At 36.4% G+C, this 20,847-nt stretch overlaps 1 protein-coding gene across 5 annotated transcripts in view; it reads left to right on the top strand.

Moving 5' to 3' along the window:
- The window catches only part of SUPT3H (SPT3 homolog, SAGA and STAGA complex component), a 273,957-nt gene that overhangs the window by 10,957 nt on the left and 242,153 nt on the right, over positions 1-20,847 (top strand). For all 5 annotated transcript variants that reach the window (XM_061460998.1, XM_061460996.1, XM_061460997.1 and 2 more), the window contains exon 2: positions 60-154. In XM_061460998.1, the coding sequence (XP_061316982.1) occupies positions 60-154 (95 nt within the window). The remainder of the gene's footprint in view (positions 1-59; positions 155-20,847) is intronic.

Here is a 20,847-nt window from a genome sequence, read left to right on the forward strand (position 1 = left end):
AGTGTGAAAAATTCATAAAATATAAGTATTGTAAGTGTTCTTATTTCTTGTTTACTCAGATGAGCAGCACTGTGGCTAGCCCGATGTCAGCACTTGCCTCTTCAAGCAGTGGGAGAAAATCTACAAGCTTTACGCCTGAGTTGCAGAGTATGATGTAAGTAATCACTCAAAATACGTGGTAATATCTCCATTTTCTATGCATCTTTTAGGTGGTTTCTTAGAACGTGTGTATAAGGATGATAAGGCAGCAGTGTTAGTGACAGAACTGTTAGTGTTTTACTTCTGATTTGTAAAACCTTCAGAGGTGTCTTGGATAAATAGCAAACACATCGAGTATTGAAAGGAGAGAAAATCCTGCTGAGTAAAGAAATGCCATTTTAGTATTGCTTTAGATGTCTTTAGAGACCTCTGTTTCTCAGTCCTTCATCAAAGAAAGCTAAGCTTCCCTTTGTCATATATGCTTATGTAAATAAATATTTTTTATTAACATCTGTCAGTGCTAATACAAAGAAGTAGACTGCTGAGGTAATATTACTGATGAGATCAGGATATGGAACATGTGCAAATAACTGGGTTTTGGCAGATAGGATGCACAGTTGTTAAAAAGCTGAGTTATTTATCATTGTAAATGGACAGTGGATTCTTTGAAACCCAGTTCCGAGATGTGATATTACATGTTTTTGTAGTTTCTGGCTTCTAAAACCTTGGATGTTATTTAAGCAGGTGGGTTTTGTCAGTCTTAAAGATACATGCATAATCAGAAGGATTCCTTCTGCAGAAGAAGTCTTTATCTTGACTGGTAACTTACCACACTGGGCTGACTTCAAATCTTCGTTTTGTAGAAGAGCTACACATTCATCAGAAAGTTTGACCTACCACTACAGAGCATTTTTTTAGCTTTTCTATGTGCATCTGAGATACCATGCTGCCAGAATTGGGGGGAAAAAGGGAGGGGAAGTAAGGAGCTTGTTTCCGTGTGGATTTGTGCTCCTGATTTATCAAACACTTAAAAGAATGTTTCAAACTACACCTGAAAGAAATCTATCGTCTAAAGGCTGCAGATGGAGAGCTAGGCTGTAGTGGGTTATGTCTAAATCATACACAAAAAAAAAATGATTGTGAATGTTACTTATGGAGTTGGGGGGAGAGGATGCATGTGTGCCAGTTGCTGAGGTCAGCTGCACATAAAAGAGAGCTTTGCTTTTATGAAGTCTTGCAAAAGCATCTTAAAAGATTTTCCCCTGTGTTCATTTGTCAGAGTTGAAAATGAAATGGAGAAAGCTAGTCCCAGAGTACTGAGACATAAATCTATGGTTTCAAAAGATGATAGTAGTGATCACTGTCCATTTGCACTAAGGGCTTGGCTCTGAAAGACTGTCCAGGATGTTGTTTAACATGGGCTGAGGTAAATAAGGACAGACTGAACTGTGAATTCAGTGGTTTTTCAGTGGGTTTTAAGTGATCCTAGCAGTATCTGAAAGTTCCTTTTTACTGTGTTGGTGCTGTTTCATTATATGTTTTTTAATTCATTTTTAATCAGCAATTTAGAAGTCAAAACAGTTCCAGCATCTACCTTCTGACTCATGACTGTGTTTTAATGACAGGGAAATTTTATTTATTAAAATTATATGTGCATTCTGGCTTACCATGATACTGTCCTTTTGTCATTTTACTTTAGGTCATTAATTGTTGAATGGCTATTAGTATGTTTCCATGTGGGTTTTAATATATGGCCTTGTGTGAGTCAGAATTTTTAGATAGTCATATCTGAAATGTTTCACTCTCCTTCCCCTTTCCATTATGTAAGAACTGAAGATTAGGATAGGAAGAATGGTCAAGTTTGACTTTTATTTATATATTTATAAATATTTATAAATATTTTTCTGCCGGTTGCCTTCCATAGCATAAAGATGTTAAAGTGTTTCAGGCCTCTACAGATGGTAATTATTTATCTTTATAAAACCTGCATTTGGCTTTTTAACAAAATAGAAATAGTTAACATTTTAGTATTGCTGCACCACACTAGATACTCTTTGGTTTTACTTCTTTTGTACTTGTGTGGGAGTTCACTTAGGAGTAAAAAGGTGCTTTAGGTCACTTCAGGCTACATTTGAGCTGCATTTTTTGCCTGTTTTGTCTTGGTCAGTTATGGATTTAAGAATGTTAAATATTGAATCTTTTCCATGTTGTGTGCTGAGTCCCACATCTTCCTTGAGTCTCTCACACTCAACCTCTTCCTAACAAGTCCCCTCTGGCTCCTTGCTCCTACTTTTAGGAGATACAGGCTTCTACACAGATTGAATGGTCATGAGAGTAATGCTCTCTTGCCTGTTCTGTCATGTGTTGGTTTACTTTTGCTGTCATGTACCAATGTCTGATTTGAATTGCTATATGGGTAGTAGATATGAAGGGAATTACTTGCCTCCTTTAAATTCTATGTAGAAGGTTTTCCTGTCCAAAAGTAGAAGATGCAATTTTTTTTTAGTTAAGCATCCTTGAGAGACTACTAGGTTGTTGTTAAGTAGAGTATGGGATACATTCTACTGCAGTATCTGTAGTATAATGTAAATGCCACAATAATGAACTGTTTCCTGTGAATTGAATCATAGAATAGTTAGGGTTGGAAAGGACCTTAAGAACATCTAGTTCCAAACCCCTGAATCTTCTGAAGTAGACGAGTACTTTGTTACAAACCCAGTGGTTTGCTCTACTGAGTTCATTCAGGTAGAAAAATACTAGTTCTCACCTTCAAGGGAATTCTGTTTAGTTAATCACATCTATTATGGTCATCTACACTGGAAAATATAAGGGTCGTTCTTGGTGGTGAAAATAACTGTAAATGTGTTTAAAAAAAACAAAAGTCTGTGAAGTTTTGAAGCAAAGAAGTATATTCATCAGTTTGGATCAGTATCTGCAGTGCCTGTATTTTATTTAGTTGTGGACTTCCTGATAAAGTATTTTGAAACTACCATCCTTGCCAGTATACACATGATTCTGTCAGAATGCAGAAGTTATTATTGGCCATATAAGTGGAAGAAATAGACATTTCCCTTTTGCTTCAGAACTGGTGCAGTTATACTTTGAGAACTATGCAAACATCTGTGCTTTAGAGTAACAGTTTTCACAGTTTCATTAAACTTGTAGGAAGTGAAGAAATACTTTGAATGTAATGAGCACAATGGAAGTTACATTTTTATTGTTTGCTGGAAAAAAAATAAAGGAAACTTTTGAAATGATAAAGTGCCAGGGATGAGCCATGTAGAGAAAACAAGACAGCTGTTTCTTTTGGCTAGGACTGCAAGATGAAGTTACCCCTTTAAAAGAACTTTCCAGGCTCTGACAGAAGCTGACATTTTTTATAAACTACATAATTTAGGAAGTTACAGATTCTCCCATTTAAACAATTTATAACAAATTCATGCTGACATCTTAAGATCCTGAGAAACAGTAAAGGCTGGAGAACTACAGTGCAGAAAAGGTAACAGAAAAGAAAATAGAGGCGTATCACTACACAGTTTGTCTTTTTTTATTTTTTATTATTTTTTTATTGTGGAGTTGAGTAGATTCACCTGTTTCCTATGGATTATCATCCATATAAGTAACAGGAGTAATAGGAAGAGTAACTTCAACTTGTCTCACCTTTCTCAATAAAAGAAATGGGTTCAGCAAGAAGGTGAATTTGTGAGAAATAAGTCATATAGGGACATTGGATGCTGCTCCAGAATGGTGTTTGGTAGTTTTTGCTGATGTTAAAAAATGAACTCTTGAAGACACTTAAAAGGTGGAAAGAATGCAGAGAAGCTATCTTTTTTTGAAGTAGAATATCAAATATTGTTATGACCCAATAGTGAGATCTAGAAGTCTGTGGATAACAATGCCTCACAGTCTGAAGGTGGTATCTTTGATTAGTTTGTAATTTATAGCAGGTAAGTGTTGATTCAGGATCTGATTCCCCAGAATGTTTAAATTTATATGTAATGTTAATCTTGTGAGTAATCCTATTTAAGGAGGGGAGGCTACACGTATGCTGTGTCTGTTATGTGTGCTACACCTATTTTTGAACCACAGCATTAGGGAATGAGCTGAATTCTTTTGTAGAATTGTGTTTTTATAATCTCACAAATACTTTCCTGTACATTTCCTGTGTTTTCAAATAAATCAGGTGTCTTGAAATAGTAAAATACTGCAGAAAAACTATCTTAAAATGTGTAAAAGTTTTTCATATATATATATATATCACTAATAAAATGGTTGTTTTCCCATAAAAAATATTTAAAATATTTACATGGATTTTAAGAAATTTCTGCATTTGTCAGGAAAGAATAAATCTGTATTGATGTTTAATGCTTGTGTAAATAGCATTAAGTATAGCTGTTGATAGTACTTAATATGCTGATTACCTTAAGAGGAATACAGAGTTAAGTAAAAGTATCAGGCTGTGGCAGATCGCAGAAACACATGTCAAGCAGTGCACTACCTTTTATATGGGTATGTTTGGTTTTTAGTTGTTAAAACCTTGGAATTATTTGATAAAAGAAGATAATGCTATGTAGATTTTGCTTTGACTCCTACATCTTTTATTTGTATTTGGATATTTTATTATGTTACCATAGACCTTGCAGCAGTAGGTGTTAATAATTTACGAAAACATTTTCAGCACGTTAAAATGCATTTTGCTGAGCTTTGTTTTACGAAGCTTCCTTTGTCTGAGCTTTGTTTTACAAAGCTTCATTTGACTGATCTACAACCTGTTTCCAAACTAACTCTTAACCTTAGGTCAGTTGCACTCAAATTATAGTTCTGCCCAGTAGATTCACAACTGTGATGATTTCACAGTAGCTGTTATAAATCATAATTTAGTTGAGGTAATCTTTTTTGTAATATAAGCACTACTTATAGGGTGAATTTTGGTCTAAACATTTGTTTTGAACAATTCGCAGATGAAGAGGAAGGGGTTTTTTTATACCTTCATTTGGAGTGTTCAGTTTGAGAAAGTGATGAAGAATCATATTGGAGATAAAATTCCTGGCTGAATACTTTAAGTGTCTAAAAAAATCTCATAGAATGTCTTTTCTAAACTCTCTGAAGGCTACACCAGGTGAAGAAGTCCTGATTTGACACTGTTTATCTATATATACAGATGCATACAGAAGGAGATACACATATACCCCATATGTGTATGAATGCAGAGTGTAACAAACAAAAAATGTAAGACATCCCTGTGGAGTTTAATACAATTATATGTGTCTTTTTCTCTTTTTATTTCCTTTTTTAATTTTGCATCACAATACTTCTTGGAATAGAGAATGGAATATTATGGAGGATAACATTGTACATTGCTGGACATGACAACACTGGAGCACTGTCAGTAAGAAATTTTTATGCATTGGGGCTTCACTGTGTAAAGGAGCCAATGTTCATGATCATTCCCATTATAATATTTTCAGTAATATTTGAGAGTTCAAACTGGCTAGTAGAGAGTGGTTCTAGACCTGTGGTCACTGGTGGAGTGTCTAGGTTGAGCATACTTTTACATTGCATGGTATTTTTTTCTTTCCTATGTATGATGTGATGTAATAAAACGTAGTATTTATTGTCTTGCAACCTTATCAATAAATAATTTTTAGGGGTTCTTCTACTTATTCAGGATTTCTCACCCTTTCTGAGATGTCATCATCTTAAGGAATAACATTCTAAATTTTGGAATGTGAAATGAAATTATCAAAAATATGGTCTCTGAAGTAATCTTTTCCCCCAGTGGTGTATTTGGATAACCCCTGCTGACTTGAGTTGGATTACAGTTTGTTCAGCGCTCAATGCCCTGGAAGATCTCACTGTTTTCTTCTAGTATCAGATGTTTAATTTCTTTTCAAATACAGAAATGCAAATGTTGTTTGATAGCAGCAGTGCTTATGTATGCTAAAATAGTGTTTCCTTATCAGTTAGAAAGCTCAGGGGACTTGCTGCTTGCTGCTGAAGAAATGCACACCATATGTAACATTAAAGAAGTGCTGTGATTTATATAGCTGTGCTTTGCCAGATTGGCTCATGTTTGTGTGTTAATCCAGTTGTGAATATCAGAATAATTATAATCGAAGTACTTTGAGTCATTCAGATTACATGCTAACTAAAAATCAAACACAATATGCATTGTATGCTGTCTGCAAGACATAATTTACTCTTGAATATTTTATCTGAAGTTACTTATTATATGAGTTAATGTTTTAAACTACATTCTCTGATTCTGTCTCTTGTCTAAAATCTGTCATTCTTTTCAGCTGTTAGCTTGATTTTTGATGCACATCTGATTTTGTTATCCTAGTTTTCAAAACATTTAATTTTTTTATGTTTCTTTTTGACCATGGGTTTTGTTGCTGCTAAGTCCAGTTTGCAGTTGTTAAACCATGGCCTTGATTATTCTGTGTTTCTCTGTGTGGGTTTGTGTTTGGGTGTTTGTTTTTTTTTTCTGTCATACTCAAATGTATAAGCTTGACTCACTCTTGTGAGGCAGATGTAAGCATAAATAAAAAAGCTGCCATTCCCCTCATGCCAGGTTCCTCATGAGGTTTCCCCTTATGCCAGGTTCAGTTCTTCCCTGGGAAGAAGAGAGTTTTTAGAGTGTTGGCTTTCATATGTCTTAGGTTTCTTGGAATGCAGAGCACATGCAGACCGTGATTCTACTTTAAACAAGTAAATGATTATAGTGACTAGGCAGTTACGCTGAATAGACAGTCTAGATGATTGTTTTTAATAAAATCATCCAGAATTTATCTAGCATGCAACACACAATGACCGTGTGCTTGAGTCGAATACAAATTTTTTTTATCTTACTGTATGGTGAGGTAGGGTAGTACTCACATAACCCTGTTATGACTGTTACCTTATGGCGTTGGATGATTGTATACTTATCCCTCTTTGTTTTGAGGCTGATCAGTAAAATCATCTGACTGGATAGTTTGTTTGGAATGGTAGTAGAGGAAAACAGCAGTAATGACCTGGCTGAGAGACCACTTTGGTTAACCAAACTGTAATTTGGGATTGTAAAGAATTTCTCTGTTCTGTCCCATACTTTTTTACCATATTTGAACCCAGAATTGTGCTGAGATTGCATTGTTCAAAAATAACCATTTTAGCCTACTGAGCTGAAATCCTCTCTACAAGCATGCATAGAAGACTCCCCCATCTCTGCTAAAGAGCAGAGAAACAACAGAAGGGCAGTGGCAGCAGATATGGTACTTGTTTATCAGATAGTGTGTTGGTTTTTTCATCTACCTCATTAAGTACATCAGGCAAGAGTGGTATGAGATAGAAAACTAGGAGCAGAACTAAGTTTTCATTTTATAGGTAGGACAGAGCATAGGAAGGACATGGATTAGAGAGAGGGAAAACACTATAGCTCTTTCTGCAGGTGATGTGATATACTTTTAAGCTTTTAAAGGCAGAGTCTTGTCAGTGTACAGTGGTTAGCCCAACAGGATTTTGCTGAGGAGGCCTAATAGGGTTTGCACAACTGGTGTTAAAAGATGAAAGAGCTGAAAATGGAGTGAGTTTTAAAAAAGCTATTTGAAAATTAATTCTTTCGGCCTACCACATTTTTGTACTGTGTTTCAAAATGCAGTTATTTCAGACCTTACTTTTGTAATTCTGCAGTTTCATTTTACCTTTTTAGTAGCAGAGCTCATGTGAAAGACACCCTGAACTTTAGCCTTATTAGTATCAAACATCATGTCTGAAATACACTTGTTTTATCTCTTACTTCTCTCTTGTTTTTGTTGTTGAGTATCCTGTCTCTATTTATGTAGGGACAAAAGGCAATGGAGGATCTTTATGTAGTAGTATGCAATCAGTCTTTTACATAGAGCAAATAAATCACTGAGTTTCTACAGACTTAGGAAGGAACATTCCTGTAACTAATTTCAAAATTACATTTGTACTCAGAAAGTATGCAAAAGAAACATGAGGGATGTTTTTATGAGGAAGCACTGGAGAGATTAATCTGGATAGCAGTTTTTACTATAAACAAAATTAACTGAAGTTTCGCATTAGTATGGGTTATGTGTATCTTGTATTTCTGCTCTACCAGTACCATATTTTTCTATTGCCAGTTCAAAGTTAATGTAGTTTTTGGAGTTTATTTCTGAAATCAGTTTTGGTAAGTATGAGAAGGGCCTCTCTGAGTAAGGTTACGATGCATACAGTTCTACTCAGTTTATTCTGAGGAATACAACTTCTTGAGTAGATCCTGTGTTTGAAATTTTGTTTTGAGTTGAACTATTTTAAGTTATATGGTTCCAGGATTCTGAGCTTAGATTCCTGAAAACTTCTGGCTTCAGGTTTTGACAACTTGCTTTAGGGTAACATCTAATACCTAAGTAAAAGATTTTATAATTTGGAAGTGATCTGTCCTACTTAAATGAAGACATACATGTATTGTAACAAAACACTGATTAAGCTATAAAGAATACATTAATCAAGTTCAGCATTTCCTACTGTTTTCCCCAGTGTACTGAATTGTAGTATACTAATTCTAGCAGACTGAACCTGAAAATCCAGTTTAACTACAGCTATGACCATAACTGGCAGATGTGTCTGTTCTTAACTGCTGAAGTCTTCAAACTGCAGCTGCTTGCATAACTTGTAATCTCAGTTTATTTCTTCTAGTCACATTTAATTTGACAGTAGAGATTGTACGTGTCAGCATGCAATGTTTTTATAGAACATTATTCATCCATACAGAACAGTAGGGAGATAGACGTTATAATTACTATTGGCTTTTTCATTCTTCTGAAGCTATTCAAGCCCACGGAATTATTTCCAGTTGTATCAGATAATTTATTGAAAATTGATAGTTAGAATGTACATAAGTGACCAGATTTAGAAGGAGCAGAAGAAAACTGCAGATTGCACTTTGTCCTAGGTAGCTAAGTAGGAGCGTCTTTTTCCTCCAGGTGCTATTTTGCTATTTCTGGCTCATTCAGCTATCTGATCCATGGCTTTGGAGAGCTATATTTACCTTCTCTCCTAAGGCACAAAGGTTGTATAATCCCTCCCAGGTTTATTGGGCTGATGCAGAACTCTGCCTCCCTGGGTACACAACTATCTCTTCAGAGGTGCAAGATAACCCTTAGTGGTTAGAGAGATGTGTTTATGTGTTTTTCTCTGTCATTGTGAGTTCAACATGGTAATTTAGATTATGACGTTCTCCCTAAATTGGTCTGTAATGTGATTGGCTTATCCTCAAATCCCACATTGGCTCTGGATTAACAATAAATCAGCTAAATAATAGTGGGAATAACTTTTCCTCTTGCGTAGGTTCTAGCACTTTATAAATAAGTGACATTATCAATTTTTTACAGTAAAACAAAAATGTGTAAGTGGCTTTATCATGCTCTTAATTTCTGTTAGGATACTCTACTTCTTCCAGCTGACTTTTATATACACTATATATATATATATATATATATATATATATATAGTATACTACATATTAAATCTCACTGTCTCTTTTTATTAAATTGATTTTAAATCCCATAGACCAGCATTTGGTCTATTTGCGTGTTTCTGTAGGACCTTCTATAATGATGCGCTAAGGTGTTGCAGTGATTAGATGGGACAGCCCTCCTCTCCCTTCCCCCATGGCTATGAAATAACTGAATAATGCTTCTTTTAGTTTGACTATGGAAATGGTAAATAATAATAATTTAGCAGTTGTGGTCTAACTGGATGCAGAGGTGTCAGTAAGACTAATGGCTAAGTGGGTGGTGGACAGGGAAAGGAAAAGAGGGAGAATAGCCCTAATAGCATGTGTTAGTTTATTGTGTAAAATAATGTTGTTGGGTTCTTAAGCAATGATGAGCTTTTTTAGCTTAAAAAAAACACCGCTACCCAGAATATATAGTTTATGCTTAAAGTTTGTGTTTTTTTACAGAAAATGCTGAGCAAACAGCTTATTTGCCCTCCTGATTTAGCGACTTTTTTTTCCTGCTTCAGTTTTTGCCCTGAGAGCTGTAAGCACTTTATGGTGTTAAAAAGCAGCAGCTTCTGACCTAATGTACCCTTCTCCAAACGATAATGTTTCTTTGTTACTTATTTTTAGATCAGATTGTTTTTCTCCCCTTTCCCCCAACATGATTTGTACAACCTTTAGAAAACTGAGTAGTTGTGGTTTTGAATCATCCTCCGTTTCTAGACTGAATGAGTATTTCTGAAGAAGCACTGGCTTGCTTATGAGTGAGTCCTTTTCTTACTTAAACAGGCAACAGCCATGACACAGTCTTACCCCCTGAAACAAGAAGAAAAACTATAGACACATAGTAGGCAGTACTGTTACCCTAGAAAGGACAATGTGTTAAGTACTCATTTAATTTTGTACGAACGTTACATTGCTAGCAGATGGCCTGTTGTTTTCCTTTAGCTATGATTCAGAGTCATTTGGATAAAATATCTTGAAGGAGTGTATTTTGGTCCTGAAATAAAGCATGACTATCCATTCTGAAACTATAGTAATACTTCATTATGAATCAGGCTATATTTGACTCCTTGTTTGTGTGTAAAGCCTGCAGTGTATCTAGTACAAGTCTAAGTACTGTTATTTGTTCTTTCCGTGAAGAACAGCAAGATAGCGTAAACATCTGATGTGTACACACTGATGAGAAACAAAAAAAAAGGACAAAAACCTAATGGGGAAAAATATTTCCACAGGTATGAATAAATGTAACTGGTCATTTTCAGTGTGAGAGAGAACAAATAATGAATTTCAAGGCAAAATATTTTTTTCTTATTAAAAATATGAATAGTTTTGTATTAGAAAAGGACCCTGTTAATTGTATAAATAAGGTAACTCCCCCCTAATCCAAGCTTGTAGTTTTTTAGTTATTGTGTAGTTTTTATATTCTGAGTTATTCATAGGAAATCAAGAACTTGAGAGGAAGGGCTGTGCTTTTTTTGGTGTGCTCATGTTATGTAGGTTTTCATTTAAATGAGTGCACGCACATGAGTGCACACACATGCTCATTCTTAACAGTTTGGCAGTATTTCTCGACCAGTTAAATAATAATACTATAGAATGGAATCATAGAAAAATGTAGGTTGGAAGGGACTTCTGGAGGTGACTGGTCCAACCTACCTGCTTCAGAACTTAGATTAGATTGCTCCACAACTATATGAGAAAAATGTCTTATTTTATAGTCTACTGTGTTTGACTGCTGTAGCCTACAGTAGTAAACTGCTTTTTCCAGTATAGCTAAGCTAGTGTAATTACTATGGAAAAAACTTTTAAATGTGGATTAGACCTTAATATTAAGCAGCATCTAAAATTGCTAAATAATATTTAATTTTGATTTTCTGGAAAGTCCCTTTCGGTAGCCAAGTTAAGAGGAGAAAGTCTTTATGGAAGGTATGTATCAATGTGGTTTAATATGTGACTCCATACCTATGACTACTTTTTCTGCTGTACTGCAAAGCTACTGCAAGTCTGTATTTTAAAAATGTAGGCATTGGAGTAATTTTGCCTATTTCCCTGAAAAAAAAAATGGTTTAAAGCTTATCTCTCCCCTTTCCCCCAACCATTCTCCATTGTCCGTTTCTAATTTTTTGAGCACTTATGTGAATAATTGATAATTGCTATTTTACAAACCTGCTTCTCAGTTATGATAAAACATTTTGTGCTACTGTTAAAACTGGAGTTTATATGTCTGCTACACTGCTGAAGGTTTTTATGAAAGACTTCTTCTTTTATTAAGTAGGGAGTTTGAGCCAACCTGGAGACTTGATAAAATATTGAAAAGGATGAAAAATTACTCTTCTGTTCTCCCTCTTTTTAGGGGAAAAAAAATTATGTTTAAATTAAAATAATTTCTGTCTGTTTATTTCTGTGCACATGTATATTTGGGCTTGTATACAATCATAACATTTTGCTGACTTCCAGTTAATATTAATCTATTTGTCGAATTATCTAGGGAGAAACATGGGAATAAAAATATTAGTATGCAGGAAGAGGTTGATGTGCAAGAATGCATTTTCCTTAACATCCCTCTACACCTCAAAAAAAACAAAACTACCTAAAGAAGTTAAGTGTTTTGTTCCTCACTTAATAACTTTAAATTGAATGTGTAACTGTATAGCTGGCAGTTTCATTCCAGCCAGATCTCTCTTCTAAAGTTATGTTTCATCTAGTAATTAGGTAAGGCAGTTCAGTAAATAGCAGTGAAGGCTTACAGACAACTTTGTCTCTTGACTTAGTCTCTATGGTGAAGACTTAATATTAGTAATATAGTGGGTAGTATAAAGAATTACTGTGTGGGGTTTTTTGTAATGTATGCGTGTTTGTGTGTTTTATATATTTATATATATCATAGAATCATAGAATAGTTAGGGTTGGAAAGGACCTGAAGATCATCTAGTTCCAACCCCCCTGCCATGGGCAGAGACACCTTACGCTAAATCATATCACCCAAGGCTCTGTCCATCCTGGCCTTGAACACCACCAGGGATGGAGCATTCACAACCTCCCTGGGCAACCTAATCCAGTGCCTCACCACCCTAACAGGAAAGAATTTCCTTCTTATATCCAATCTAAACTTCCCCTGTTTAAGTTTGAACCCATTACCCCTTGTCCTGTCACTACAGTCTCTAATGAAGAGTCCCTCCCCAGCATCCCTATAGCCCCCCTTCAGTTACTGGAAGGCTATGAGGTCTCCACGCAGCCTTCTCTTCTCCAGGCTGAACATATATATTTTTATTATATATATATATATTTTTTATATTTATAGAGTTTTAAGAGGAGAAAACATGTATTAGTTGTGGTGTGCTGATACAAGGGGGTTGTTACTGACTAAGACATTATCATAATGTCTTTGTAAAGATTGTAAAGAGGGCTGGAGCACGAGCGCCTTTCCTGTAGGGCTAGGCTCAGACAGTTAGGGTTGTTAAACCTGGAGAAGAGAAGGCTCCAGGGAGACCTTAGAGCAGCTTCCAGTACCTAAAGGGGCCTGCAGGAAAGCTGTAGAGGGGCTTTTGACAAGGACACATAGAGACAGGACAAGGGGGAATGGCTGTAAAATGAAAGAGGGGAGATTTAGATTAGGTATTAGGATGTTCTTCACTGCAAGGGTGGTGGGACACTGGCACAGACTGCCCAGAGAAGCTGTGGCTGCCTCATCCCTGGCAGTGTTCAAGGTCAGGTTGGATGGGGCTTGGAGCAGCCTGGTTTAGTGGAACGTGTCCCTGCCTGTGGCAGGGGATTTGAACTGGATGAGCTTTAAAGTCCCTTCCAACCTAAACCATTCTGTGATTTTATGACTGTATGATTGTATGACTGTGAGAACCATAGAATTGAGCATAACTTCATATTGTAAGCTTTGGTATAAGAGAAATAAGCTTTCTCTATATTACCTACTAGGAGGGAATGTTAACTTTCTGAAGATGGTCATAGTAGTCTTTTGCTTTATTTTTTTAATGCACAAAAATACTGTTATCTGTTTAATTTCCTAAGCATCTGCTAAATGTGCCAGTAATTCCAGTTTTGCTTTTGATAGTGGACAGATCAGTTGCAGAAATAAATTATATGTAACTCTGAAACATGTAATACAAATAATGTAATTAAATTTGCCTGTATGCAAATCAGCTTAGAAGACTGCAGAGGTATAAATGCTGACTGCCTCTGAATACCATGTATTAAGGAAGTTACACAAATGCTATTGATCCTGGACTAGGCACTTCTAGATCTGTTTATGCCTGCTGAACTGAAAGTGCACTTAAGTAGTCCAATGAAGTGAATACCGAAATCTCCTAAACTGAACCAGTTTTAATACTTGTCAAAAAGGGATAGATGCATATCTGGTGACTTGCAAGCGAAAGGCTCTGTGGCTAGTTGACCAACTTCTGTATATCCTATTAAATGCCGGCTTTGTTCCTCTTTTGGAAAGAAATGTATTAAAACAAATTCTGCCTGTGAGTTTGAACTGGCAGGATCTTCCACTCTGCCTGTCCAGGTAGGACCCTGAACATGCTGCTCTAGTTATGTGCCCAGTGACAACTCAGTATCTGTTGGGTTGTGCTGTGGTTCCAATCACTGAAAAATAAGTGATCAATTTATAGAAGGAGAGATGAAACTCTTTAAGAGTTTTTTTCTAATGAATTACAGAATTATTTCTGAAAAAGTGTTTCAGTGTTTGAATAGTCAAAGTTAAGTATATTTCTGGAGCTGGGGTTAGGATGGCAATATTTATCTTTGAATTCTTAAGAAAGATAAAAATCAAAAGCCCAAACCACTTAGTTTTTTTTAGTGCTCATATTAACCCAGAAAAATAGACAAAATTTTGAAAATTGCTTACTTAAACATTGATTGAGGAACCATATAAGGGGCATTTCTTTTCTTTCTTAAAAAGACTTCTCTATGTAGCAACATAGGGTTTGAGGGACAGATATTAACTGATTTATCATTATGGTCCTTTTGAAACAGGTCATAAGACTATCAGTTAAAAATTGAGGCCCGAGCAGAAATTCCTGGACACCATTTAAACAGAGACTTTTGTCTTCTCTTTATCTGTGTTAATAAAGCATTCTCTAGTCTGATGTGGGTGATAAATTGAAATGTGTCTGATTTTATTCTGTTAGCAACACTGTTTACTCCATTGACACACAAGTGAAGATAGTTGTCTTATTCAATACAAATAAATAGGAATTAGGCTTTTTTTTTTTTATTTGTACCACTGTTTGCTACATGTGATGTTTTTGCCATGTGGCTTTCCATGCATGCCACATGTTTCTTGTATAAGCGTCTACTACTATTAAAGACAAGTGTTAGTAGCTAGTATCACTAACAATTCACATGCACTGAACTGAAAAGCTAACATCTTCTTCAGCTGATGGTAGCTGGCACTGGTATTTTGGTAGTCTTTTGTTTCTTTAAATGTGGGGTGATAAAACCATGAAGAACAGGTGCTGCTACTTCACTACTACGGAAGAGGTAGTATTCCTGAATGTGTTTTTGTGATTAGTGAAATACTCCTTTCTTGTAGATGAAACAAAGATATTGGGAATGTTTTAGTGCTGATCATAAGAGCATAGCTATAACTTATGCAGTTGAGAAATTGAAAGAGCAGTCCACCTATTACAGCCAAAGCTGGAGTAAATATTTTTGCAGAAAGCTTTAAACTGAAAAAAAATCTCAAACCTGAGAAAACCCCTCTGAAATAAGTGGGTTTTGGCCTGAAGGAATGAGAAGGGTAAACACACTTTAAAACTCTGCAGTTTAGCTTTTGCACGTAGGAGTGTAGTTACAATTTAAGTAACTGAAGTTTTTCTGATATACTTGTTTATAATTCATGCAACAACATGTAAGCCACCTTTATATTTTGTCAAATGGAAAGGCCAAGTATTTTTTCCTCAGAGGTGATGATGAATGAATTAGTGCAGTCTTTCACCTTATCAGTATGACTCAGCTTTTGAGACTTGAAACTACTGCTAGAGGGATCTGTATGTGTGTCTTTGTATCTTCTTAACCATGGGGCTTGGTATAATCACTCTTGAATTAAGGACTGGAGTCATGTCTTTAAGTCTTGGTCAGGACCTCTATGTTAAAGTAATCCACTTGATATAAAAGCCAAAGTAAGGTGTTCTAAATTGAAATCTTAAATAGAGTTGAAAGGCTAAAAAATAATTTATCTGCAAGGTGTTGTGGTTCTGTCAGTTCTCAGAAATCTGTCCTGCTTTTTAAACTTTACAAGGGGTGATCCTTAACCAGAGATGAAACCCACTTCCACATCCCCCGCATTCCCCCCCCCCCCCCGAAATTTTAACACTTATCTGAACCAGAACAGCACCACTCTGCAGTGAAGTCATAACTTACCTAGCTAGTTAAGCTGACAGTTCAGCTGTTATCTGTTACTGAAGCAGGACAAAGCCTACCACGTCACTTTTTGTTGAGTTTTTTTCTTTTAGTAATGTGCAGTGTAAAAAATCCCCTGTTCAGTATATTATTACAATTAGGATATGCACTTCCTCTCCCCCCTACCCCCCCCCCCCCCCCCCCGTTTTTGTTTGCAAAGCTAATATTCAGGTGCTTTAAAACATGACTGATGTTATCTTGCAAAAATTTAAATACTACCTTCACCAGAGGAAAAAAAAATAAATGTGGAAGTAATTCATATTCTTTTTTTTTCTTATGTTTTTTTGTTGTTGTTATAATTTCAAATTAAAAATTAATTGTGCATCACTTATCAATTCAGTAACAGGAACAGGAAGCTTTTTATATGTACTTTACACATTGAGAATAGGCTGTGAGCAGTTTTTCTGGATGATTTCAGGTTCTGAGCAGGATATTAGCATTGACTTTGCTGGGAATGAGATACAAATAGTTGTGCATGTACTTAAGTGTTTTGCTGAGTAAGGTCTATTTATTTATAGAGAAAACCTTTCACTGAAATCCAGAAATACCAAGACTCGTGATACTTTCTGGTATGAATTGTTGCTAGGTTTTGGGCATGCAGACAGATTCTCCATACATAGACTAGGATGTAAACTAGGATGTGTGCCTTATATACTTTATCATACTTGTATATATATATGTGTGCTTTTCCCCACACTAAATGAAAAGTTTACACCCTTATCATTCAGGGATAGTACAGCCAACTGAAGAATGAGCATGTGTACCTGAGTCATCGCTCGCTGTACCTGAGCCAATTCAAGGTTTCCATCTTGCTTTTGCTTGTGGAAAGTGAATGGTGTACCAAAGTCCTTATCTTTATCAATGATTGTTACTTTTTTGTCACTGAATATAAGGGGTATGGTGGTGAGAGTAAGGTAAAAGAATCCACTTACTCCAGTCCGGGTCACTGAGGCAAGGTTATGTATTACCAAAACCTTCCTGACAGCCAGCTGTCTCATCTGCTCCAAACTCTCTCAGTGAAGGAGATTGTTGGGCAGTTTCCACAGAATTTATTTTCTTTTCTGACAGTTACTCCTCTTTCTCTCAAGAAATGATATCTGTGATAACTTTTTTTTGTTACAGGAGAGTGTAGAGAGAGTAGGATCAATCAGTGTTAGTAACTCTGGATATAATGTAAGAATAGGTTGTATGTTCAGGATGTATTTCATCAACTTTCTGATTGTTTAAAAAATAAGTGTCTCAAGACACAATCAGTCTTCAGAAGCTATGTAGATAGTTTTGCAGACATAAAAGGCACAGAAAATTGAAGCTTGCAAGTCCCATTGTACCATACATGGCATAGTTGCAACCTAGCCATGGAAAACTGAACTGTTCAAAATGTCTTACCACAGGACCGAGGAGGAGTTGGTCACTGTTCACTTCTGCAGACTAACGCAGTCCCTTTAAGCTTTTAACTTTGAGCATGGTTTCTACAATTGTTATTAATGCCTTGTTTTCTACCAGTGTTTTGGAATTTGCACCCCCCACCCCCCTTAAAGGTGGTGTCCAAAAGGGTGGAGGGTAAAAAAACAAGGGTTTTCTTGTTAGGCTCTTCTCATCAGTGAGACATGCAGAAGCCATCTCCTGCTTTCTCTGTATGTCGCAGGCCTGAGAGCATCTGTGAGAGTGAGTTGAACACCTGCCACCAGTTTAGTTTGTGACCTTTTCTAATTTATGGGTTTTCTTCTAAGTTACCATTCTTGAGAAAGTTATTTACCTTGTTTAAACAGCAGATTCTCTGAGTCTGCATTTTTTGCACTTGTCCATTTAATTTGATGCTGTTGGTTTCAGGCTTTTCTAATTGATCAAGACTGCCGTGTTCTCCTTAAGTGGAGTGTCCTCCAGTTTGATGTCATAGTAAATTGTGATTGTTCTTGTTCTCTCATCTGTGCTGTAAATATTAACCTAAGCAGAACTGAACGTAACATCTCTCTGTGGGACTCTTAAAATACCTTTTCTTTTTATAGGCAGTCATTGTTACCAACTAGAGGTCACAACACTCTACTGCAACACTCGATCTTTTCTGAATGTACAAGTTCTCTTGGATAAATATGGAGGCAGCAGCATTTTTTTTCTGAAACCAAGATGTTTTGATTCTGCTGCTTGGCATTTTCTAGTAGAGTCAGTTTCCTATGCAATTAATCGGGTTGATATGCAGTTACTAGATCTTTTCATTTGGGTTGTCTTTGCACCTTGCTACTTTGCCAGTGTTTATGGGTTGACCATTTCTGCCTGCTTAGAATCTCAGGTGTGGCAGTGGTTGCAGTGGAGCATTGTGTATGAGGGCCAGATGCAGGACAATACTTTATATACAGTGTAAACTGTGCTTTTAGGAAAGTGGCTGATGACACGATAACCAACTCTTTTCAATCAGAATCCTATATGGTGCTGTTGACACAACCAAGTCAGTCGGTGAGGTTTTTAAATGCTTGGGATTCTTTTGAATTGTTAGTTGCAGCCAAACTCAGTTTTCTAGTTGAAAATACCTTCAGGATCCTACCCAAAGAGCTATATTTGGTAATGGCACAATTGTTAGCATTACTATTTTCAGGTTTAAAATATGCTCACGCAAAGAAGATGGAAGCGTTTTGCTGACAATATTTGCTAAGCATTTTTTCCAGCAAGAACCAAAATTACCAAGTCCTAACGCTGTGAGTCATCAGTATGCCTCTTAAAATTACTTTTTTTTTTTTTTTGGAACAGACTTCTCAAGTATATATCAAAATAAGTTAACCTTGAAGGAGACAGATTTACATAGAGCTAAAGCAAACAGATGCTCAGCAAAGCTGAACTCATCATGCTGTTTTGTAAAAGTTCTGCTATTGCTATTTATTCCTATTGTCATATAAGGGTTATACTTATGGATCAGTATTTTTATTATCGTAAGCACTGAACAAATTTATAATAAGAATATAATCTTAGTAAATACAGCTAAAGAAATTAAGTGTATAGTTGATGTTGTGGTTTTGTGTGTTTTGTTTTGTTTTGGGGGTATTTTGGTGAAGATGTGTAGAATTTCCAGGTGGCTCTGACTTATATGTGGGACCAGGACCTCCCAAAGGCATACTAGATAACCACTGCCATGTGTGCCATGTGAAAATAAGGCAGTTGAAATACCATTAGTCAGGTGGTCATATTGTTGCCGATTTTGAAAGTAGAATATGATGACCTGCTTGAGTGGGTCCAGAGAAGGCCATGAAGAGATTAGAGGACTCCAACAGCCTGAGAGAGCTGGGTTTGTTCAGCCTGGAGAAGAGAAGGCCTCTGGGAAGACCTTAGATCAGCTTCCAGTGCCTAAAGGGATCAATGAGAAATCTGGGGAGGGACTTTTTATAAGGGCATATAGGGATAGACAAGGTGGAGTGGTTTTAAACTGACAGAGGGATTTATATTAGATATTATGAAGAAGTTCTTCATTGCTAGGGTGCTGCAACACTGGACAGATTGCCCAAAGAAGTTATGGCTGCCTCATCCCTGGCAGTGTTCAAGGCCAGGCTGGATGATGCTTTGAGCAACCTGGTCTAGTGGAAGGTGTCCCTGCCCATGGCACAGGGGTTGGAACTGGATGATCCTTAAGGTCCTTGAACCCAAACCACTCTATGGTTCTGTGATTAATCATCGTGATACATTCAGGTAAGTTGGAAATCGTCTTCTTGCAGGAGCTATGCCCTGTTCTATGAACAAATAGAAGAGATAGCAGGATAGTAGATAGGTGTAAAGATGCTTAGAAACACTTTTGAAAGAGGAGACAGATGGCCAAGAACTGGCATTTGAAAATGGAGCCATACCTATACTTCATACTTTGAAGACCTGATATTGAGGTCAGAAGTATGAGAGGTGGGAGGTAACATGTTAAGAGTCAAGTTTGCGGAAGTCAGAATATTTGGCTGTGAAATGAAATTCTCCTACTACATTCATCATTAGAAAATGTAGGGAGAGTCATTAAACAAAGAAACAAACAAAAAAAATCCATAAGGAAATAAGCAATAATTATCAGAATTGCCATGAAAACAAACTGTATTACTCAAATTATGCTCTGCAAAATGTATACAATGCCTGACCCTTAATGGTCCCATCACACTAAGCCTCAGTGCCTGTCACCAAGGACAGGTATTTTTTGGTGCTTCTCTTTTTGTTGTATATTACCAGTAACATGTAAGAAGAATGGCTTCTCCTTATATGTACAGTTTTCCTTCTGGAGTCCCTATAAAGAGCCTTGCAAAATACGTTCCCCAAGTTTGCTATTTCCTTACTTTGTTTTCCCTTATTCAAAGCAGAGAAATCAAGTTTTAGGGTTCCTGAAGTATTGCAGTTGCTTCTCTAATAGTATGCATACTTGAGTAGTCCAGTATGTTGTTTTTTATGTATGGATAGGTGTGTGTGTGTATATATAAAATCTTTATAAACTGAAAATCTGGAGGGAATTTTCCTCTTGCAACCTGTGTAGAGAGACTAACTCAGCTGCCACAGAGGCCAGTGCTCTTGAAGGTGAACGTGCACATGTTCTGTTCCATTGGAACAGAGCGAAAGGTTCCCTACGTGAGTTCCTGGAAAGGCAGTGGAGCTCCCCTGCTAGGACAGTTGTTAGCAGTCAGGAAAGAAAAGAGTTTACAGGTTAAGAGCATGAAGTTAGTTTTCCACCATCTGACCTTTCTCACACGCCAGCACAAAGCAGCTTTTCTGTAGCATCAAAAGCTGTTATTGTTTGCCAGGATAACTATGCTAATAAATCCTCGTGTACAAATGTATCTATTATGTTATAAAAAAAAAAAAAATTGTGCTACTACAAGTAGTTTTATTAGTGTAACTGCATTTCAGCGAGGCCTTTTTCCATCATCACTGTCTGTAAAAATAAATTTGCATTTTTAACATATTCCACTACTTTTTTGGTATTGCCTAGGCCCTCCCTTAAGGTGCAC

The sequence above is a fragment of the Pezoporus flaviventris genome, unplaced genomic scaffold, assembly GCF_033815535.1.
Source record: "Pezoporus flaviventris isolate CSIRO_AGI_PZ_B2104156 unplaced genomic scaffold, CSIRO_AGI_Pfla_v1 ptg000031l, whole genome shotgun sequence".
Classification (NCBI taxonomy): domain Eukaryota; kingdom Metazoa; phylum Chordata; class Aves; order Psittaciformes; family Psittacidae; genus Pezoporus; species Pezoporus flaviventris.